Source organism: Balaenoptera musculus, chromosome X (genome assembly GCF_009873245.2).
Source record: "Balaenoptera musculus isolate JJ_BM4_2016_0621 chromosome X, mBalMus1.pri.v3, whole genome shotgun sequence".
Lineage (NCBI taxonomy): Eukaryota > Metazoa > Chordata > Mammalia > Artiodactyla > Balaenopteridae > Balaenoptera > Balaenoptera musculus.
In genome coordinates, this window is record NC_045806.1 from 17,601,877 (window position 1) to 17,626,469 (window position 24,593).

A 24,593-nucleotide genomic window follows, 5' to 3' on the forward strand; every position below is an offset into this window, starting at 1 on the left:
TTTTTCACTGCACTCCAAGCTAGTTACCACATGGACTTAGAAGACCCTGTTTTTTCCAACTCCAGCCTATTTCTCTAGCCTCTTTCATGCCCTCGCCCATTCACTATGATTCACGCTGACTTCCTTTCTGTTCCTCAATCACATCAAACTCTTTATTGCCCCAGGGACTTTACAAATGCTTTTACTTCTCCCTTGAATGAGTTATTTCTGATCTTGGCCTGCCTGTATTTTTTGTATATCTCAACACTGTGCCTAAAAGTCACCTACTCAGAGAAGTCTTCTCTGATCACTGTAAGGAGTTTCCTCTCTCCCTTGCTGCAGTTGTTCTCTATCACTACACTTTGTACATTTCATGCCAGTATTTTTCATGATTTGCATTTATATATACATATTTTGTTTGCTTACGAGTGTATTGTATGTTTTCCACTAGATTGTAAACTTCACAGGCTCAGGAGCCATATTCATTATATTCACTAGTTTATCCATGGTGCTTAGCCAAGTCCCTGGTATACAGGAACCATTTAATAAAGGTCTGCTGAATGAATGAATGGAGACAAAACATTATACAATGTACAAATTACATTGCCATTTTATAATCTAGAAAGATGCTTATTTATTTATTTGGTATGCATTCATATTTTCATATTGTGAAATACACCAAAAACACTTTTGTTTGTCTCTGTCATTTTGCTTGCTACCTTATGTCAAAACTATCTATTTGTATGCTTTGTTTTGTTTATAGGATTCAAGGACAGCTACCATGTTTTACTCATTTTTGTATCTATATTCCTTAGCACATGGCCTATACCGAGTAGATGCTCATGATGAAAAATCAATAAATGATAGCTTCTGCAATGTGCTACAAAGTATTTGAAATAGTTCCTAAGAGACACTAAACAAACCAAAATACTTTCATTACTTAGATGACCCAAATAACTAAGTTTCCTTTCAAAATCAAGAAAATGTCAAAAGCAGTGACAAACTTACATGCCTCTCTCTCTTTCTGGATACAGTTCTTGGTCAGTGGGAATAAATGATTTTTTCCACTTGGTATGAGCATCCTTAATTTTCCAATCTTCCTAGAAGTAAATAAGACCCATTTGAGAAAAAATGACAATATCTATGGAGAAAGAAAGAAATCTTCTTTTCCCACTCCCCATCTTTATTCCTCTGTAGTCTATCAATTATTAGCCAAGGACCAAACAATTTGTCTCCTACCTTAAGTACTTTTTATGTTTAAAATTTTTGATTTATAGATCTGTATTAATTTATAAATAGAACCTCTGAACTTATCTAGCACCAATTTTGCCAGTTCACATTTGCAACTACAAATAAGACTGCTAAATGTTCAGATGAAAATGGACCTAACATCTTGAATATGAGGGAATTCCCTAAGAGCTAGATGTTTTGTAAATAAATAATGTTAAAGCTCAGAAGAAAGGGTTTAGATCAGGGTTTTGTTTTTATCCTGCCATATTAACACAGAGTGTTTCTTTCATTAGTTATGGGGTTATCTTAGGGAGCCCCAATGATTGAAGCAAATGCAGTCTTTTCAAATTTGAAATCCAGCTCCTGCTGCTGCTGTTGCTGCTGATTTACTAGGCCAGGGCTGGACTGGCCTAGTTTATCCAGGCAGAGGTTCAGCAGAACTCACTCCTTTTGGGAGTATTTATGGACTTCCGAGATCAGATCTGTGCCAAGTGGTCAAGCAGTACCTAAGCAGCAGCGTGGTGGCAGCTGCTAGATTGGTTTATCACACCTCCATAGATTCAGCCTGTAAGGCAAAAACGACCCCAAATGAATTTAGAAAGTTTATTATTTACACAGACAGCAACACAATATCAGCATGGTGTCAACTCCCCATGTCCCTAGTCCCACAGGATGATACCAAACTGGAGGGGCCAGATGATAGATGATACAAGTGGTGGGTCACTCTGTCATTGAGGAGCCAACTCTAAACTATAGCTGAATGGTTCTTTAGTCTGAAGCTGTACCTGAAGCTGCTGTGAGATGGCAAGTCCCACGCCTCATTGGAACCAGGGTGGCAGATAAGAAATGGACTTGGGATAGCTCCTCACAGGATCGTCTTGCCATGTTCCAGGAAAGATCACAGGGCATTTTGCCATGACATGTGTCAGACTGGTTGAGCCTTGCATACACAGCCTATGCAGAGATGTGCAAGATGACCAGAGTGCCATGGTAAAGCTGTTCTCCTATAATCTGATGAGGAGGTGAGGATTTCAAAGTCAGCCTAGATAAAAGGGCCATCATTCTATAAGTGGTGAAAGTATAATCAGATAAGAGTAGGGATCATCAATAGCTCCTGGGATTTCATCAGAAAATAGTATTGCAAGTGGTAGTGGTAAACTGAAGAATTGTTACCATTCATCATGGAGCCATCTGAATAAGATATACACCTAGGTGGGTTATGAGGAAGAAGAAAAACCAACTTGTGAAAAAGTTGATGGCGTATATACCAAGCCTTCCCATTTTGACATCTGGTTCTTCCACAGGTATCAATAAGGCCACGAAGGATATCTAAACTGACAGAAACACCAGATTTTTCTTCTCAGTTCTTACTGGAACATCGTTTTTGCATTTCACACAATTTTGCACTCTTTTCTATCTGAAACTCTTTTTTCATTGGGTTTCCATGACACTGCATTCTCTTGGTTCTCCTTATAATTTTTTTCTCTTTCTCTTCTGTGGGCTTCCTCCATGGGCATCTCACACTCTCCTGGTCCTCATTCATATTCTTGTTTTAGTAGTGACTTTCAAGTCTATATCTTCAGCCCTTATATGTGAATGCAGAAACTGCCTACTGGAAAACCCTTCTCAGCTGTCCCATGGGTATCTCATGTTTAGAGTGTCCACAACAGAATATCTCAGATCACTTCCCTCTTCCAAATCCACTTTTATTTTTTATTTTAGATGGAGAAATAATTTACCCATTCACCAAAGCTAGAATCATGCAAATCATTCTTGATATTGCTCTTTTCCTAACCTTTCATATCCAATCAACCACCAAGTTCTCCTGAATATTTATTAAATTCATCCCCTTCTCTCCATCCTCACCTCCACTCATCTATTTCTGACCCAAGACATCTCTTCATTGGTCTATTGCTACATCCTTCAAACTGACTTCTCCCTCCATCCTGTCCCTCTCAAATCTGTGCTCTCCATGGCTGTCAGTCAATATACAACATAAATATATAAATATGACCAAGTCACTTTATTGCTTAAAATCCTTATATGGCTCTATCTTTTTAGGTTACCTTTTAGTTTGAATTTTTCCCCCTGATCTGGCTATTGCCCACCCCTCCCACCTCATCTCCCGTTACCTCTTGCTTTGCTTTTCAACTCCAGCCATCCAGGCACCTCTACATAGTGCTCTATAATTGCTCACACATATAGTCTTCCTCCCCGTTGTTAGGTACCCTTCTGTGCATAGTACAGGGCACATCTATCATTGCACTTATCACATTATCCTATTAAATTAATTGTGAATGTTTCTGTTTCCCCTACCAGTCTATGAGCATCTTGGTCACCTTTGCATTCACAAAATCAAGCTCATTTTTCTGATTAAAGTATACAACTTGGGCCACCACATTGGCAGTGTTCAAAAAATGTTTATTTAACAATAAGTTTATATGCTTTTCATTAAGGGCTGCTAAGTGCACCAGAAACTTCCCTGGTGGGCTAGGGCTAGTTAAGAAAACTAGGTTTCCTAATCTTAGGTGGGCTCTGGGATTTTTATTAGATTGTGATTAATAAAAATCTAACAGCAGGGAATACCTGGAAAGAGCCCTACAAAAAACCCTATTGGGATAACTTCAACTCCAGCCAATTTTTCTTCACTCAGAGATGACTGTTGTGAATCTTGGTCTGGAAAGGACATGGCTTGATTTAATACAGTTTACCCTTGAGGCAGAACAGCAAAGAAAGGATTCTACTAATTTAATTATAGTCTCAGGGTGCTTCTCCCTGATAATCTAAAGGGAGGTTTGGCCCAGAGAAGCACACTTGAAGGCCCATTTACGGTTAAAGATCTCTTCCTACTTCCTTCTCTGACTATTGGAGGCATAGACAGATTGCTATCAGAGGCTTTAGCTCTTTACTCATAGGTATTAGTTGAATTATACTACAAGAAAATAAAAACATTGTTCCAGAAATTTTGCTTAACTTTCTCTGGAGCAAGTTTTATATACTGTTCCTGAGAATAACTTGTATCTTGTTTAATCACTACTAATCTTATCAGAATTGCCTAGCTCATTTTTCTGATCAAGGTATACAACTGGGCCAGCACAGAACACCTGCTTTTAGAATTATAGGAAAGGTTTGGGCAAAACTAAGTGGAAAAAAGAGGGCTCCCATCCCTTCCTATCTTTTAGGACAGGGACGACCCACACAGCTGTTCTGTGTTGTCACTTCTCACTAATCATTCAAAAATGAAAGATAAAAGAGAGAAAAAAATTTCTGATAATATATTAATCATTAAAAAAGCAAGAAATCTAAACATTAAACAGAGAGCTATAGCAAAAACACAATCTAAGCAAACTGGGACAATCACCAGAAAGGGCTCTGCAAGACATTTTGTCTAAATGTTAAATAACTAAAAAACATTAAAATATGTCTTGCCTGGCAAGTCTGAGGTCTGATGCAGAGCAAGCTTCTTAGCAGAAGAAATAGGAAGTGAAGATTAAGGCCCCTATAAAAATAACCTAGGTTAGAAATCTTTAACTTGCAGCTCCAGAAGAAACATTCACATTATTTACTCCTGTCTTTGGCCCCAAAGAGACAAAGGCTTTAGGCTCCTTCCCCATCTGCCCTCATCCCTAAGAGTCAGAGCCATTGAGCACCTAGATTCTAGTCAGAGAACCTTTGTAAATTTCATATCTGAAGTACTTAGACTCATTACATATACTACAAAATCTTAACTGAAAATATTTTGGTCAAGAGATTTTAATTTTTTATTGAACTCTAGAAGGTCTAAAAGACAAAAAAGACAAAACTATAACAATTGGGTTAAACGATGATTTAAAGTGGTTTATTTTTTTAAATTAATTAATTAATTAATTTATTTATTGGCTGCATTGGGTCTTCGTTGCTGCGGGCAGGCTTTCTCTAGTTGCGGCGAGCGGGGGCTACTCTTCTTTGCAGTATGCGGGCTTCTCATTGTGGTGGCTTCTCTTGCTGCGGAGCACGGGCTCTAGGCACGTGGGCTTCAGTAGTTTTGGCATGCAGGCTCAGTAGTTGTGGCTCGTTAAAGTGGTTTATTTTGATATGGTTGCAAACATCTCACAAGTTCTATGTCTCCAATTAATCAGTTTAATATTTCTCCTTTGCCTGCTTCCAAAAAGAATCCAAGTCTGCTTCCAAAGAATCAGTTTGGCTTTTATATCTAGACTGTTGAAGTATGTGTCACATATCATTTAGTGCACTGTTTTGATATGTAGTTTATGATAACATACCTTTTCCCCTAATCTTTGAGATTTGTTCATTAAGAGAAGGCAAAACTAAGAGGTTGAAGTTTGTATGTAATAACGTTATACTAACAAAAATGGGTCAAGACATTAACATTGTGAATAATAGGCAAAAAAATATAAAAGCCAGTTTATTTGAAAAGTTGTGGAAAGAAAAATGCAGGAACGATTTAGCTGAGTCATTTGCAGTTAAGAATAAAAGAGTGAAGGCAAAGACGATTTAATCATTTTATTTTTCTTCTCCCCAAATCAAGACTGAGTGAAGTCAGTTGTGTTCTTAACAAACTAAGTGAAATAATTAATGCCTATTATACTGTCAAAATCTAAGGCAAATTTTTGATGTTTTGTATGTTTTGTAGGGGAAACCTCAGGGAGGAGGACTTGGGAAAAATACCTCAGGCCTTGGTGAACGCTATTAGATAGTATAACCCCACACTCACATTTTGGCTCAGTCATTCCTAGTTTTTACAATTACTTTTCTAATAGTTATCTCAGGTGATTATATTAAATAAGTTCCTTACTGTAACATATATAGGAGGAGAACATGTACAACTTAATTCTGTGACGTAATTCTCAAAATCCTCTTTCTCTAGGACTGTTTTTTCCATCTTCTTTGGTACTGGTCTTTCATGAAATACGTATCTTTTATTTTTACCACATCCTGGTGTTTGGCATTTGTTTTGATACTCCATTCATTATGCAAACAATATGTCACTTTAAGCTTGCTTGCAATATGACGTAGTCTGGTTGCTTGTCATACAAGCACAGTCAGGATATACTGTTTGGTGTTTCAGCCAAATTTCTTCACTTCCTATATTCTCACAGTTGGTACCGCACAGGCACACTCATGGTGACTCTTATCCTCCTTTGTAGTTAACTTTCTGATGAGACATATTCAGTTAACTTTCAATAGACCTTCCCCTTCCAAAGTACTGTTCATTTTGGGACACTGATACAAACCGTTTTACTAGTTTTAAAAGTCATATTCTGGAATCACCTTAACTTGGTACTACAATCATGCGTCATGACCTCAAATTACTTAACCTCTTTAAGCTTTATTCATTAACTTATTCAACATTTATTGAACTATGTGTAATAGGCTCTGGGGATAGGAAGTGAATGTGATAGCCAAGAGTTTCTCATCTGTAAAACGTGGCTAATGATAGAGCTGTTTTGAGGATAAAATATATGTAAAGTACTTAGCACAGTGCTCAATAAGTGTTCATTGTTATTATTAGCAGTATTATTTTGATCAAATTACTTTTAACATCTCCCTGTGACTGTAACCTCTAATGATTCACAATGCATCCATTCCATTACGTTTCTGAACATAAAGCTACTCCATAAAGTACTGATGCTGGAATTGATCTTTTCTAGAAATATTGATGCAATGTTCCGAGAACACTGGAATGTAGGCACTCCAAGATACAATACCTTTCACACCTGGTCAGCCAAAAAAAAAACTGTAAATCACAACCACGGTCTGGATTATGAAAGGAAAGTGCTATACCTGTACCGTCTGAGTGTAGACTTGTCTAGATAATCTTCTACATTTCTTTCCAAAATCTCTCATATACTTTTAAGTTTGTATTATTAGTAAAATAAACAACAAGCCTACAGACAGGCCATCTTAAGTTTTACTTGTTGTGTATCACTAGCCTGAAAAGATCAAAAATATTTTTACTGTGGTTTCAGCTTTTTGTGGGGGGGGCGGGGGCAGGTGGGGGTGATGTCAACTCATGTTAGTTGAGAAAAGTGGCAGTTCTGCATCCCATGCAATTGAACTAGAGAAAATGGGTTACTGCAAGAACTGGCAAATCCTATTGCCATTATTGCAATGGTTATAGAAATAAAATGAGTTTCTCTTTTACTCAGTGGAACTATTTAAGAATGACAAAGAGAAAACATCTACAACGGTGGCAGAGACTTTGCGTCCAAACATTCTAGGATGAATTATTTGTCGTTTAAATCGAGCCTCATTAGGCAAACTGTCTGTTTTACTAAAGACTGCACAGGAGCCTGTGTAAGATTTCGGAAGAACAGGAGTTTTGAAGAACCATGTTGTTTACACTTTGTCACTCATTTTCAAGCCCAGTGTTACCCTTCAGTTCTTATACAAGAATATCTGAAAACAAAAGGACATCCTCTAAAATGGGCACTGGGTGCTCTGAGCGTCGGAAGAGTTGGCCGAAAACCCGACACCAAGCCCTTCAAAAGGCACGTGGGGCCGAACCTCCCTCGGAATCGCCGCGGCCGGCGCTCGAAGGCTCCAGGCTCCGCGCCTGACTTCCCAGGGCCGGTGCAGCACCGGGGGCGGTCCGACAGCACCGGCCCTCCTGCCTCGTCATCGCTGCGTTTCTGGCTGGCGGAGCCCGGTCCCCGTCCGCGGCATTCCACGCCTCCGTCTCCGCGGGCGTGCGCGGGCCTCGGGAATCACCTCGGGAACCCACTCAGCAGCGTGGAGGGCGGGCGCGAGGAAAGCCCGGGCTCCCGCTGTAACCCCCGCACTCAGCGGCGTCCCCCACCCCTCGGCGGCGGGGCCGCAGGTACCTCCTCAGCCGCCTCAGCAGTCGGCGCTCAACTGGTGGGCAGCCCGTCCCGCCGCCGCCACGTCCGCTCAGAGGCCCTTCGGAGCCGCGCTCCCGCCGCCGGCACCTGACTGACTGACTGACTGGCTGACCGACCGACCCGAGGCTGGAACCCGCGCCGCCGCCGCGGCCGCCGCCGCCGCGCACGCGCTCCTCGCCCGCCTCCGTCCCGGGGCGGCCCGCGGGGCGGGAACGCGACGCTACGAGCCGCCCGCACCTGCCTGACTGACAGGCAGACCCCGGGATCGGGCCTCGTGCCGGCGCGCGCACGCGCACGCGCCTGGCGCGGCTGCCGTCGGCCCCGGGGGCGGGACCGCGCGGCAACGAGCGGGCGGGGGGCTCGTGGTGCGCGCGCCCCGCACCCGAGGGCTGCGGAGAGATATTTTGGGTGGCAGGAGGCCCCTCGTCATTTCCGCCGGGCTGCTGGTCGTGCCGGGGGTTCACTCTCGCGCACGAGGCGAACGGGCAAGTTGGCTGCGGGCGTGTGGCGGCAGCTCCTTCCCTTAGCGCTGCGACCCTCGGCAGTGCAAGCCATGAACTGAAGCCCCGAGGGACGGAGACCCGAGCGGAGTTGCGGAGCCACGGCAGCAGCCGCCGCCTCAGCGGGGAGCGAGCAGACCCGGCGCGGAGCCGCGACCCCGGCGCCTTTCCCTCCCCGTCGCCGCTCCCACCGCTGCAGCCGCGAGACTCGACACACAAAAGCCGCCTTCTCCACGCCGCCCGCCCAACGAGGCAGCGGCCAGCGAGGGACCCCACCTGAGGGCGGCTCGGGCTGCTGAGTTCGTTTTGTGTCTGAGCTCCGAGCTCCGCGCCGCGCGCGGAACCGACCCTGTGCTCATGGCTCTGATCATGGAACCGGTGAGCAAATGGTCTCCGAGTCAAGTAGTGGACTGGATGAAAGGTAATGCCCGCTGTGCGGAGGGCGAGGCGGCCCTGGGGCTCGGGGTCCCGGCGCGCGGGAGGGAAGGGGCGCCCGCCGCGGCCGAGCCCGCCATCGGGGCTGCAAGCCGGCTGATCGTGGGGCGCCGAGGGCGGCGGGGGACCTCCAGGGCTGACTGGGGCTCGGGATCCCGGTCTCCTATTGTCTCCAGCCAGTGGCTTCCCAGCCCGAGAGGGGCGCGGAGAGCGCGGGGGTGGCCGGGGCGACCCGATGGGAGGCTGGGAGCCGGACGGTGGAATCCCTGTCAGTCTTTCCGGCTCCTAGCTCCCCTTGGTGCCCCCAGGGAGGACGTGTCGACCCTGCTTTCTCTCCCCAGGGAGGAGCCCCCAGGGACGGTCGCCCGTTCCCCGGCCCCTTTGTTCCTGGGAATCCTGACGCCCCCTTGGCGGCCGCCCCTGCCAAGTGCCTTTTCTTGCGCCAACTCTCCCTGCAACTTTTAAGCCCACATAATGGTGTCAGGACGCGGCCGCCGGGGTTTGGATCCGGGGAGCTCCCCCTCTTCCCCAGGTTGGGCTGAGGATGCTCGGGGGATGCGCTGCTTTGGGGGAGAGGAAAACATGCTTCCCCCGGGACAGCATCTGCGCTGGTATCTGTGGCTCCCTCCTGTGCATCCCTCCGCGTCCTTTGCCTCCTCCTCTTCTGGCCGCTTGAGACTTTGAATCTTAAGGCTTTTTACTGGGGGCTCGACCCCAGGTGTAAGGTGATGCACATTCAAGTGCCCCCTCATTTATTCCATCTTGAAGACTCTCCCCTTTTTTCCCATGGGCAATTTCTAATAACCATACTTAAAGACATTCGCCCTCTTAATCTCAAACGTGGGCTTTTTCTCTGTCCCTGGGCTTTCCTGCCTCACTATCTCCCTCTGTTGTCTGTTGTCTGAGTTAGAGGACGCTCTCCTCACGACCACTGCGCCCCCTCCCATCCCCAAGATTCCTAAGATTTGGGGAATGCTGACGGGATGGAGGGGATGGACAAAAAAGGATTGCTCGCCACACTTGGGAGAGTTAAGAGTTTTGCTCGTGGTTATTCCTAGGCACAAACTCTGGGTAGATTAGTCAGGGACCAAAGGCTTATCATTTGCAAATGCCGTTCCAAAGATGAGGGAGCCCCTTCTTACGGCTTGCTTAGCAGTCAGACTTTCTAAGCTCCAGGTACTTTAGAATGAAAGTAGGGTGATTGGAAGTGATGGAGAACGACAGAGGGAAACTCAATTTTTTTTTTCTTTTTCCCCCGAGCCTTTTCAGCCTCTTGCTTGTCTTGTGGATTTTCCTTTATCCATTTGCTTTCCTTTTATTCCCTTACTTGCCCCTTTATTCTTCATTTATTTCGTTTTTCTTTTCTAATATGTGGAAAGTGCTTTGTAACTGCAAAGCGCAGTACAAATGAGAGTGTACTGAATTAAATCGAATTCATTATTTATCGACTGCCCCCCTGTGTGCGGTGCATTGTGCTAAGGTGCCATGGGTGCCATGACTAAGACAAAGTCCTGCAGTGGCTCATTTTTTTTTTTCTGTTCCTTCTTCTGTTTTCATATTGCTATTGAAATTCCGCTCTCCTAGATTCCCACCAATTTTTCCCCCCTTCGGATTGTCAGATGCAGACAAACATCTGTCTTCTCTGTTTCTCAGTCATGGAAGAAAGAGCCAGAGCACATGCGGAAAGCAAGAATGCTTAATTAAAACCCTTTCTTTGAATTTGCCTAAAAGAGTACTTCAGTTTGAGTCTTGTTACTGAAATACTCAAAGAAAAGCTATCTTGGCTCCATGGGAGTCAGATTACCTTCAGAGACTACCTCTCACAAATTCCCATGATGCTTGTAGTGAGTGCTGCATACTCCATCTTCTTCACCTCCCACCCTCCCAGTACATTCTTGCACTTTCCCCACTCTCTACACTTTAGGTCCACTGAAGCACGTAGAACATATGATGTACATATTCTGACACACATTTTTAGTTTCTCAGTACACTAGTCCTTTAAAAATCTCTCCAGCCTAAAATGCAGCTTCTTTGGAGTTGGGCTAACATCATTAGCTGTGATTTTAAGTGATTGTTATATTTAAGTTGAATAACTTATTTTCATACCTGTTGGTGATGCATCTTAGAGCTATTTGAAAAGACAGAATTTGTGTATCTCTGTATACATTAGACTGGAAGAGAATAACTCATGTCATTATCTGTATACTTCAAGTCCCAAACTGCTTACTGCTGAAATTTCCGTAATCTTCATATAAATTTGATTTGAGATATTATCAGAAAATAAGGTTTAAAAAAAATACTAAGATGAAACAAACATTTCCTCAAATTAATTAACTTAATTAAGGTAACTTACACTATTAGCTTAATTAATCCCCCCCCACCCTTTTCCCCAAATAAACTTTACAAAATACATTTAAAAAATACTTTTCACCCTTTTTTCAGATGCACTAATGTTTAAAAGTCATTAATTTAGGCTGTAGCTTTGGAATGACCAAACCTCATTTAGTGTTGTATAATGTATAGTGTTGTAAAGGCAGTACCAAAGGATGAACAGGACTTTTGAACAACTGCAGCATTGTGGGAGTTCTTTAAAACATGCTTCTAATGTGACAGTTTCATCATCCTTAACATTTAAAGCATATATATGGCATATGCTTTCACCTAGTCACAATGGTAGATAGTTATAACTCTCTTTAGTAAGGTATATGCTTTATGCTCTTTCTAGGGTATTTTTTTCTTCACTAAACAGAAAAGGAACCATTAAGCATATAAGAATAGCATGGCCATATGTTTAATGCTTCCAGACAGTTTATTGAAGTGCTATAGAAACTCAGTCAGCAGAGAGGGAAATGAAGGGAAAACCACCTGGCTGGCAAGATTATTAAGCTTTGGTAGAATATATTCAAGATTAATTATGAAGGACCATATATACACTGCAATTCACTTTAATTTATTACTTTTTATTAAAATATATTTGAGGGACACATAAGTATTAAATTTATGTTAATTATTATTAAAAAAACGCTATGAGGAAATACTTCCTTTTTTTTTTTTTTGCTCACCCCCAACTCCACTATTTGTGAAATACAATACTCATTGAATTTTCTCCTGACAGTAAAAATTTGATGTGACACAGTGTCAATGTTAGTTCCAGTAAATATATGAACTACTCATGAATCAGTAGAATAAGCATTTATATCCCACATTATCCTGATAGTGCTTCAGGCTATTTGGAAATGTCTCATAGCCTTCAAAATTAGTTTAAAAACTTAATTTTATAAAAATATTTTTTGAGAAAATCAAATACTCATCATTTAGTGCTTGAAACTAACCGTTTTCAGTTGGAAATTGCATTCAGTCCTCCTGTAGTTTTGACAAAATTTTAAAACATAAACCTTTTTACAGTGAATAAAAGCAAAGCAGTTATTAGGAAAAGCTATAGGTAGAAAAGTAGGCCAATAACTGTTTCTAATTTTTGCTCAGTCTGTTACTCTAAAATACATTATTTCTCAACTCCTGTCTGTTCACTTGCAGGGCCTGGAAATATTTCATAATCTGCAGTTGCTTGAGTCTACTTTTTTTGCCTTCTGAAATATAACAAAAACCTTTGAACACGTTTGGGCCCCTATTATTAATTTTATCATTAATTTTCCTTGTCCTTGTCACACCCAATAATTCCAGTTTTTTTCTCACACCTTTTCTGCCTTTTGAAATTCTTTCAAAATATCCAGATGTCTAAGATAAAGTTATTTTCCGGGGCCAGCTCCCTTTCTGACATTTTTTCCAGTGATCTTTAATCCCTTTCTGGATCAAATAAAATGGATTATTGTTTTCAGAGTCAACTGACAGGCCCCGCTTTGCTGATCTTCTCTTATGGTCTCTGTGACTTAGCTCCATGCACTCTTATGTTATTATGATTCCTAAAATCATCGAAATTTTTAAGATAGCCTCTGAAACCATCCCACAATTAACTGCTCTGGTCTTTCCTGTTTACTATAAACCATTTTCTTTAAGAAGCATTCACTGACTTCTAATTTCTGTCCTGATGACTCAGCCTTCTTGAGGACAGAAAATGAAATACATTATTTTAGGTATTAAAAAACAAAGATAAAGCCAACGTTTTGCATGCAACCCTAAAAAGAGGAAAATGCAGTGATGAAATAAGGTCTATTTAGTATAAAAGTTTACATGCTCTAAAGGAAAATGCGTCCGATAACGGAAAGCAGTTTTGACAGGTACGATGCCCTTTAGTAATTTTTTTCCCCCTCATAGGACCCAGAGCTGAAGTTGAAATTTATCTTAATCAGGTGAAGGAAAATGTCAACATTTCGAGTTAAACTGTTTTGAGAGAGAGATCAGAAATAATTTTGTGGCAGGAACTTGAGAAGTATACACCGTAAGGGAAAAAAATATATGCTAAATGTTTAAATTGGTGCTATTACCTCTTTTTGAAAAATTAGTTTTTTTTCTCAATTGCAGCGTGACTAGATAGTAACCAACAATCACCTGCTTTGGATTTGACATTTTTGGAACAGGAATTCTTGTCATTTTATACAAAGAGGAAATTTACCTTTTTGATATGTAGAGTTTAGTTCACAAGAAACGTTTTGTTTGTAGTGTCATTAACATTTGCTCCTTAAGGTAACACGCATGATGTAGTGCATAGTAGGAAAAAAAAGAGTATATTTATGTAGATGTTTTCTAGTTCTTAGATATTTACTTAGTACTTCAGCATGGAAGGTGCTTTGATGGATGAATTTAAATAATTCCCTGCTTTGGAGAAATTAGTCTCTAAGGGATGGCAGTGACATTGGCAAACCTATGCCAAGACAGAGACAGGTACCAACTAGTACATTTGGTAAATTTTAAGAGTTTGCATATGTATACAAGCACCAATGGAAAGAGAAGATGATGATTTTAGTAAGTCAGGAAGGAATCCATGGGGAAGGTTTGAGCAACTGTTTAAGCAGTTTATTTATTTAAGGTATATTCTAAGAGGGATGTATTCTAAATGTAGAAGCAGAGCAAGAGACTCCAGAGTTGAGATGGGGCGATTAACCAGAGGAGTTGAGTCTACGTTTGTCTGGTTGAAAGAGAAAGGTGGGCAGTACAAGGAAAGTGAGGGAGGAGCATGAGTAGGTGGCACAAAGTACAAGAACAAATCTGCATTTCACAAAGACAATAAAAGTCTCATCATGTCCTGAGTTTAAATAAATACCACATTATAAAACTTTGGCTGCCAAAAATAAGCCCATTTCTGTTTCTCAGGAATAATTTGGAAATAATGTTAAAATGAGTTATTTTGAAGATTAATTACATCATTAACATTATGTTGTTGGATATTTAGAATGTTACTGATCCAAATTCTTACATGAAGAATGCAGATTGGCTTTTAAATGTTGATGTTGTTCTTAAAGCAATGATAAATTATCATTTTCATTCATAGCAGAGTGACCTCAGATTAGAACCTAACATTTTCTTAATGACTTTTAGCTTTCTATATGACTTCCCTCACACACAAGGCTTATTGTGAAAGATGAAGCATTAGCTTCTCTAAAGAGTCCTAGAAGGATGGATCATCAGTACTAATTTAAAGGTGGGGGAAAGGGAGGGTAAGTAATTTGAAAAACAAAATGGAGTCTAAAGCTTTATGTTTATGAGTTTGTCATGGATTAGTGTCTGGCTGAAGAATAGGCTCATTGTTTTGAATAGCATTCAGTGAGTGAATTCAGTTTTCATGCATAGCATAGGCCTGTGCTACCCAAAATGGTACATTTCTCTGGTTGTGAAAACCAAATGATCAAAAGCCAAAAAGTTGATTTTTGCTAACTATTTTAAAGTATTATTTTTATATTAAAATAAACATAGATATTATATTCATGGTATAGAAAGCAAAATTGGCATGATTTTAAAGATGAGACCAGAGGCTTAACAGGAATTTTAGGCTTGCAGCAGGCTGTTTAAAGCTGCATTTCCCAGACCTCCCAGGGTTATGAGTACACTCTGTTCAGCAATTATGGATACATCAGTGGAAAAGTTTAAGAAGTGGTGGTTGGGTTTAGAAAAGGTAAAATGTATGTACTCTGCTTCCTCTTTTTCTCCTCTTGCAAAGGATAAAATATTATCTTTTCAGTCAAGGTCATGATAATTACAGCATCTTACTTTGTTTGATCCATAAACCTGTGGTCAGGATGAACTTCTTGAGAATGATTCCCATCTAATCCTGTCCTCCCCATCAGCTTAAAAAATTTAATGGTTTCTCACTGTTTTTAGGATAAAGTCCTTAAAATGGCCTATAAGACCCTGGAAGGTTTGGCTGTTGCCTGTGAGGTAAACCTCATTGCTAGCACTAGCTACTCGGGCCTTCTTTCAGTCCTGTTTACCCAGCCCTTGAGACTTTGCACTTTTTCTTCACCCAGTTAAATCCTGCTCATCCTTCAGATCTCAAGCCTTCCCTCCTCTGCCTCAGAAAAGCCTTCCTGAATCCCCAAATCACATCAAATCCTCAGTTATGCACTCTCTTGGTACCGTGTATATCTTCTTTGTTCCATTTGCCAGTTTTATTTTTTACCTTGATTTGTATGATTATTTGATGAGGGCAGGGAACCCATCTTTTTGCATAACAGTGCATAAGAAAGTATCTGGTGAAAAGTAGGCACTTAGGAAATATTTGTTGAGTAAAGGAATAAATAAATTTATTCACAGATTACTGGTCTGTCGACAAATCTGCTTTCCTAAATGACGATGCACGTAAAGTCCCTTATAATGAAATGCCCTAATGGATACTTCAGAGACAAGTTGTATACTGTGTGCCAGAATACAGTGTAAGTAGGGTTGCTTTGTCCGTTTTTCATAGTTGTGTTGCTGTCTAGCCAATTCAATGATCTAAATCATGGTGTAGATTCATTTTGTTAAGAAATGTTAATTTCAGTGAATCTGTAACATTTCTGTGTTTATGCTATAAATATTATTTGCTGATGTCATTTCATAGGCCAACACAATAGGCAAACTTCTACTTAAAAAATTAAAACATACCCCTTTTCTTAAGTATTTTCTTTCATACAAATTTTCTAATTGTTGCTTCATTTTGGTGTTTTTAAAAGAACACCATATATTTTGGAATGCATGGTAGAATGAAATTGAAAAAAAGGCCTTACATTTTTCCTCTTAAAAAAGTAAAGAAAATAAAGTTCATATAAGAAATTAAAATGTATTTTTCTGTTGTGAGAAGAAAATGCCCTTTATTTGTTAATATAGAGGATAAAATGAAAAAAAAAAGCCCGTTAGCTTAATGAGAACCATTATCTTCTCATTATATTTAATGTTGAATTTACATTTTTATTAATAGGAATAAAATTAAGATATTTAAAGATGCATCTTAATTCAGCATTTCTTATATAACTTCATCTCACTCTGATTTTGAAAAATAAATTTTAATTTTTTAAGCCAAATATAAATTTATTTGGACTAATTTTTGAAGAGCACTCATTAAGAACCTATGTAGAGAGTTACTGTAAAGCGTAACTTGTTGAATACAGGTGCCTCATGTGGATTTTTTGTGAATTACATGCTACTGGATAATCACTAGTAGGCATGTTATAGAGATTTTTCTAATAAAGTGTGCCCCTCCCCCTAAATTTAGAATTGTTAAAACATAAATCAGAATAAGTGAAATTTTTAAGACTTTAACATAACTTTGCCTGTCTGTTAACTCTTAATAAAACAACACCTTCAGGCTTAAATGTTCTAGCTAGTACTGCAAATCAGTGGATTGCAATTGTGCCCTGGTTTGAATTACAAATAACCATTAAACATGCTAGAATTTTTTTTAACTTGAAAGATGTATTTAATTTCTTGTTCAATTTCAATTTAAATTACAATCATTAATTCTAATAGAAGTTTTCATTATCTTAATCTTATTCTTGCAATTTCAGGAAAGAAAGGGTTGTGGGTATTTGCATAAATTTATTGAATTTTAAATTTTACTAAAGTACAATAACTGCTGTTTTAGTTTTCTGTGTTCATCTATTGAATATTTTGTCACAACATAAAATTGTTTTAAAAACCAAGATTTGTTAAATAAACCAAAACTCACAATGGCATTAATGTATTCTAGCTTGCCACAGTAAAAACACTGTTACATAACTAATATCAAATGTAGCATACTTGTCTGTTTTATATTTACTTGACATTAATGTTCTTGGAAATTAGTCTTGTTAGGTAGGTTGGATAGTCTTCTGATAAAATGATAGATAGGAAGAAACTGCGTTGTTACTTGCTTTTAAAGTGTTACCCAATATCCTCTTGTTTGTTTGTTTGAACTTTTTATTTTGTTTCAGCCATATCTGCTATTTTTAAAATGGGCTTGCAACATGGTTTCTGAAGTAATATCTACAAGAAATCAATGGAAGGCTGACTTAGATCCTGGATTTTACTTTTTCCAACTTGTTTACACAAAGATTACGAAAGAATCTATTTTTTAGCAAGATGTTAGACTTCTAATTGATTTATTAATAAAAAACCTTTGAAATACTGGTTTTAAGTAATTATGCTGAATGAGTAATTTCAACAGCATTAGCTGAATTCTTGTTATAATTTTGGTATGTTTTATATGTGTATGTGGGAGTTTATTTCAGCTATCCATATTATTTTCAAAATGTTTGATGGTCCTGGCGACTTGTGATTTTTTTTCACCTGGCTGAGCAGAAAATTCATATTTTAATTTTGTGTAATTCACTTATATTTTGGCTGTGTAAACAAGGTAGTGAGGTATTAAAAATACATATCAAAGAGAAAGAGTTGTAGAGTTGTTGCTACTGGTGCTCAAAATAGACATTGTAGTCCAGTTGCTAGTTTTCCTCCCTGCCTGCCAGAGCCTGTGTGGAAACCAAGTTCAGTGTGGTGCGAGCCAGCATATGGATGGCAAGGCAGGTGCTCCTTCCCCATTTCCCTCTGCATTGGTGACATGGTGAGTTTTGCGACAGTCTCTGTTGGTGCCAACGTTGCATTAAATTAATGACAGGTTTGCTTATCTAGAAGGCTGCTACCTTGCCTTCCAGCTGTCAGACCAGAGGCTTTCAATTTGATGTTGAATTGTGACAAGCAGAGAGAAGCTCATTCTATGGAATGTTTAGAGCTAGATAATTTTTCTTTCTAATCTGTCCCTAGACATAATGTTCTAAGTCTATTTATGGTAAAAACATGTTAATTCAGATTCTGTTTATTTGGGATTTGTGATAATTTGAGTAGGTTCCTATTGAACTTTACTTTTGATATGTGAAGAAAGGGCTTGCTGATCAATCTAATAATGTAATTAAGATTGGAAAGAAATTGTTTGACCCTGGAGGATGCGGTGTTTTCAAGTATCGTACTTTGCCAGGAGCCATTTCCATAGTGAAAATATGCAAGCTAGAAATGAGTTATATTTTTAGTTAGAATTTCTGCATACTTGGTTGGAATCAGTTTTTTGACTTTTTGGAATATTTTTGCAAACATCCTGTAGTACAGCTTGGTTCTTCCCCTCATTGGCCCATGTTATAAAGGTCTCATGCATTTCACATCTATTATTAGTAGTAGTACTTAAAAGTGAAATAAGGGACAGTTGTTAACACCCTTAAACAGGTAAGTTACAGAAGTTAAGCAGCTCAACAGACATGTACAGCTGTTCAGTGATGGAATTAGGTTGAACATTAACTCTTTTTTTTCTGCCTACTGGATTGGATTTACACTTTCGTGGATGAAGAACATAGTTCAAGTTTATACGTAATTATCTTCAGACTTGACTTTTTAAAAGTTTCTGAATTTTCTACCTTTTAAAAATTGGCACCATTTAGTATATAATAAAGAGTACTTTGAAATCAGATGCCTGTGTTAATTATATCCAGGCTCCATTACTTCTTAGCTGTGTGATCTTAGTGAGGGAGAGTTTAAGTAACTTGCCAGGTTTTCTCATTTTTGTAAAATAGGGGTGATAATATTACCTACCTCATAGGGTTATGGTATGCTTAAAACGATGCCTAGCACACAGCAAGTGCATGATAAATGTCAGCTTTTTTTTTAATTAAGGAAGAAGTTTCATTCTATTGGTAATCTTCAGAGGCAGAACTGTTAATAGATAATATTTATTGACTGCTTACTATATACCATGTACTGTGCTAGGTGCTTTCCCTGCGTCATCTTATACTTATCCTAGCCCTGAAAGGTTGGAATTATCCCTGTTTTACAGATGAAGAAACTTTTTCTTAGAAACATTGAATCACTTGTCCTGTATACCCAAATATTTATCAAGCAGGTGTTCAACAAATATTTTGAAGAATGAATAAATATTAAGTGGAAGAAGCAGAATTTGAATGAATTTCTAACTGGTTCTAAAACATAATATGCTTACTTTGCCTTTCTACCGGAGGTAGATGTGACATGAGAGGAATTCTGGGAACATTTGCAAAGATGTTGATGTCCTCTCCGTCAGACCTACTTTCTTTAGTGTGTGGTAAGGTGGTTTGTGGTCATTGGGTTCTTTTGACCTCTATAGGGGTGTGTGTGTGTGTGTGTGTTGTGTGTGTTGTTTGTTGGTGGTAAAGCGTTTCCACTCAAAATAGGACTTTGGCCAGTGACAAAAATGCCACATACAACTATAGTATTGGTGACTTTTTTTTTTTTTTTTTGACCATGCTGCATGGCATGGGGATCTTAGTTCCCTGACCAGGGGTTGAACCTGTGCCCTCTGCAGTGGAAGCACGGAGTCTTAACCACTGGGCCCCCAGGGAAGCCCCTCATCTTTCTTATTTTGAAGTGAACTCCAGGAGTTTGACACTCTCCTCTTCTGAGTCTAGACCTAGGCAAAAGATCTACTTTAGGCTACTACTACTACCAGCCCAGTTCTGAGATGTTTTGTTCTCAAAGGATTGCTAATAAAAGTACATGGTGCCTCATGAAAAGATGCTCAACATCACTAAGCTTCAGGGAAATGCAAACCAAAACCCCAATGAGATATCACCTCACACTGTCAGAATGGCTGTCATCAAAAATACCACAAATAATAAATGTGGGCAAGGATGTGGAGAAAAGGGAACCTTAGTTCATTCGTGGTGGGAATGTAAATTGGCACAGGCACTATGTAAAACAGTATGGAGATTCTTCAAAAAATTAAATAGATAGAACTACCATATGATCCAGCAATTCCATTCTTGGGTATATATCTGAAGAAAATGAAAACACTAATTAGAAAAGATACATGCACCCCAGCGTTCATAGCAGCATTGTTTACAGTAGCCAAGATATGGAAGCACCCTAAGTGTCTGTCAACAGATGAATGGATAAAGAAGATGTGGTATACACACACACACACACACACACACACACACACACACAAAATGGAATATTACTCAGCCATAAAAAAGAATGAAATTTTTCCATTTGCAACAATATGAATGGACCTAGAGGGTATTATGCTTAGTGAAGTAAGTCAGACAGAGAACGACTTACTTGAAAGTGTATGTTTTCACTTATATGTGGAATTTAAAAAATAAATGAATGAGTATAACAAAACAGAAACAAACTCATAGATACAGAGAACAAACTAGTGGTTACCAGTGGGAAGAGGGGCCGGGGGAGGTACTGATGGGGAAGGGGAAGGGGATTAAGAAGTACAAACTACTATGTATAAGTTAAAATAAGCTACAAGGATGTAATGTACAGCACAGAGAATATAACCATTATTTTATAATTCCTCTAAATGGAGTATAATCTGTAAAAATATTGAATCACTGTGTTGTACACCTGAAACTAATATAGCATTGTAAATCAACTATACTTCAATAAAAAATAATAAAAAAAAAATTTGTAAAAGAACTGATACTTCCAGTAAGTATGAATAAACACCTAGAGTATTTAAAAAATATATTTAATATGCACTTATAAATTTAAAAATCCCCTCCCCCCCAAAAGTAATGGTGCCTGATAATAGATGTTCCTAAGGAGCGTTAACATTTTACTACGAATACAGGCATACCTTGGAGATATTGTGGGTTTTGTTCCAGGCCACGGGAGTAAAGCGAATATTTCAATAAAGTGAGTCACATGAATTTTTTGGTTTCCCAGTGCATATAAAAGTTGTGTTTACACACTACTGTAGTCTATTAAGTATACGATAGCATTATGTCTAAAAAAGTGTATATACCTTAATTAAAAAATACTTTATTGCTAAAAAATGCAAACTGTCATCTAAGCCTTCAGCAAGCTGCAGTAGTAACATCAGAGATCACTGATCACAGATTATATTACAAATATAATAATGAAAAAGTTTGAAATACTACGAAAATTACCAAAAGGTGACACAGAGACATGAAGTGAACAAACGCTTTTGGAAAAATGTCACCGATAGAATTGCTCAGTGCAGGGTTGCCACAAACCTTCAATTTGTAAAAAACAAAATGTCTACGAAGCACAATAAAGTGAAATGCAATAAAATGAGGTACACCTGTAAGGGCCTTGGTTATATTCTGTTGTTTATATTTACCTAGTAGTGGTTAGCATTGCTATCTATTGCAATACATTTCATTAGTGTTTCTTTGAACAGCAGACTTTATTCAGTACATTTCTATAGCTTGGAAACCCTTACCTACCTAGTAAATGGTGATTGTTCTCCCCAAGTTATTTTGTTTTGTTTGGAAATTCTTTTATCATAGACCAAATTGTGATATGATACAATAGCATAGTGAATCACTCAAAAAACGTATATGCTGGAGAAAATTTAATCATTATCTGTCAAAAAACTATTGTGAAATCGTAAGATACAGAGTGGTCAAGTTGAGCTAGAGATGTTTGATCAATTGAGTACTTGTAAAATGGTAATGATAGGTACAGTTACATCCACATTATGTTTTAAAATGGTACACATGGTTTTGCCTGTGTATCTAAAATATATATTCTAGCATGTATTTTTGAAACTTAAAGTAAGATTTGTTCAGAGTAAAAAACACATGATATTTTCTGTTTCTCCTTATTTTCCTTTAATAGATTTGAGGTGAGTTTGCTTTAGGCTGGAAGTTTTTTTTTTTTTTTTTTTTTTTAGGCTGGAAGTTTTAAAATAAGTGAAAACAACTTAATTGTTCTTTGGTTGTGGAGAGAATGATTTGAAATCTCTCACTTTTTATGAAAGCTACAATAGCCAGGACAATAGACATTTAAAAAATAACATCAACTGTGAACTGTGGTAATTACCAACTATTTTGAAGTTGCCTTAGCATTGTCCATTTGATTCTGAAGAAGCACTTTTTCTCTCGTAATGTGCTCATTATCTTTCAAAATCCATACAAATTAAAATTAATTTTGTTTGGGCATGTTTTTGAGAATTTCGTCACTTTTTTTGAAAAAGTTGTTGACATCCTGTGTTGATAAGTGGTCTGGTAAGAGATAGACTTTTAAATATGATAACATAATGAATCTCCATCTACATTAATTTTAAGATGTGTCTAATTTAATATTCAAACAAAATGTTTTCTAATTTTGAGGGGTTTTTTTTTCAGATGAGACTGTTTTGCCAGCTTGTTTTTACAGTTGTGACCAACACACACAGAGAAAATAAATACCAGTTTGTAGGGCAAAAATAGAGACACAGATGTAGAGAAGAAACGTATGGACACCAAGGGGGGAAAGTGGCGGGGGTGGTGGTGGTGGTGGTGGGATGAATTGGGAGATTGGGATTGACATGGACACACTAATATGTATAAAATGGATAACTAATAAGAACCTGCTGTATAAAAAATAAATTTAAAAAAAAAGAAAATAAATACAGCAAAATAATACCTAGGGATCTACTAACATTTTTCTTCCTACTGATGTACCAGTAATAAGATCACAAAAAATTAAGGCTGGTTATGTATCTCTAAAAAATAAGAACTTAAAAATATATACATCACACACACTCACCCCTACAACACTATTATTACACCAAAATTCATTTCTTAATATCAAATATTTAGTTAAAATTTCTAGTTTCATAAATGTCATAAACATTTTTACAGTTTCTTTTTTCCTTAAATCAGGATCCAAATAAAGCCCACACATTGTAGTCTACCTTATTTTTTTTCCTACATCAATCCTTTTGGACTCAGTACTCGCTTTACATGACAGACATTATTTAATGTCTCTTGAAATAAAATTCATAGATAATAAAACCTAGCTCATATTATTAAAAAATTCACTGTAATGCCTTTATTGTAATAAAAAGGGAAAATAATTTAAAAATAAGATAGGTTTCTATTGTATGTAGGTGCTTAAAATAACTGTACTATAAAAAACTATAATTGATATGTTTGCCTACTTATAATGAGCATACCTGGATTTAAGACAAGCAAGCAGTAAGTTCAGAAGTCATTCTGTAAGTACAAGAAAATGGAAGAGCAGATGAATTGATAGACACTGGAATAAAAATGAATATTAGAACAGGTAACAGGCTAGACTCATTTGATATGTCACTCAAATAATTCCTGTTGAACATTTAAAAGTCATATTAAAAGGAACCTCAGCTTTTTGGAGAAATGGCAGATTCTAGAGCTGAGAAGGGAGAATTTAAGATGAGTCTGGAGCATCTTGTGTCAGAAAGTAAGGAAGTGCTCAGAAAACACAATGATGAGGGCACGTCACAGACTTGGAAGCCATTCTGAAAGAGCTCTCAATGGCTGAAGCTGGAACAATTTGAGCAACAAAAACAGTATTGGATTTTAATTCAGTGCATAAAATAAATACCTATGAGTCCATACTGATGTAAATAAATGTCTGAATAAAGAAAGAAATGAGGGAGGAGAGAAAAATCTCCCATAAAGATAATTCCAAATAATTTATGTAGATACTCCCCTCTCAAGGAGGTGACACTTAACTCCCCACTTTTTGATTGTGGGCTGCACTTAGTGACCTGTTTCCAAAGAGTAGAGTGTGGGAAGGGGAAATATAACTTCATTGGAGGAACCTAGTGAACCCTACGTCGGCCAGGTGATCAAGGTTTGCATCATCAGTGATAAGTCATGTTGATCGCATGTACCCTTGATATGATGTGGTGAGAACGGCACTTCACCTCTGTGGTCTTCCTCCCCCAAACCCATAATTCCAATCTAACCAGGAGAAAAACATTAGACAAATCCAAATTTATGGGCACTTTACAAAATACCTGACCAGTACTCCTTCAAAACTGTCAAGGTCATCAGAAACAAGGAAAATGTGAGAAACACAGACCATAGGAGGCTAAGGAGACATGAGGATTATTTGTATTATGGTGTCCTGGATAGGATTCTGGGACAGAAAAAGTCTGATAGGAAAAAACTAGTGAAATCAAAATGAGGTGTGGAGTTTAGTTAATAGTGATATACCTGTGCTGTTCCTTAGTTGTGACAAATGTGTCACAGTAATGTGAGCTGTTAATAATAGAATATGGATGACAGGTATGCAAGAACTTTGTACTATTTTTGCAACTTTTCTGTAGACCTAAAACTATTCTGAAATAGTTTATTTAAATAAAAAAATCAGAGTTAAATTTATTTTCAAATTTGGTTATACCAAAATGTAAGCAATATCTCATGCGAAATAACTTAGGTTTGCCCTTTTGTAAGTG

The 24,593-nt window shown here is 38.5% G+C and overlaps 1 protein-coding gene across 4 annotated transcripts in view; it reads left to right on the forward strand.

Annotated features, from left to right (window-relative positions):
* Positions 1-8,397: 8,397 nt before the first annotated feature.
* CNKSR2 (connector enhancer of kinase suppressor of Ras 2) overlaps positions 8,398-24,593 on the forward strand; it is a 259,346-nt gene continuing 243,150 nt past the window's right edge. For 2 of the 4 annotated variants that reach the window (XM_036840306.1, XM_036840307.1), the window contains exon 1: positions 8,398-8,972. In XM_036840306.1, coding sequence (XP_036696201.1) covers positions 8,909-8,972 — 64 coding nt within the window. In that variant the 5' untranslated portion in view covers positions 8,398-8,908. The remainder of the gene's footprint in view (positions 8,973-24,593) is intronic. The other 2 variants (XM_036840308.1, XM_036840309.1) reach the window with 1 other exon arrangement.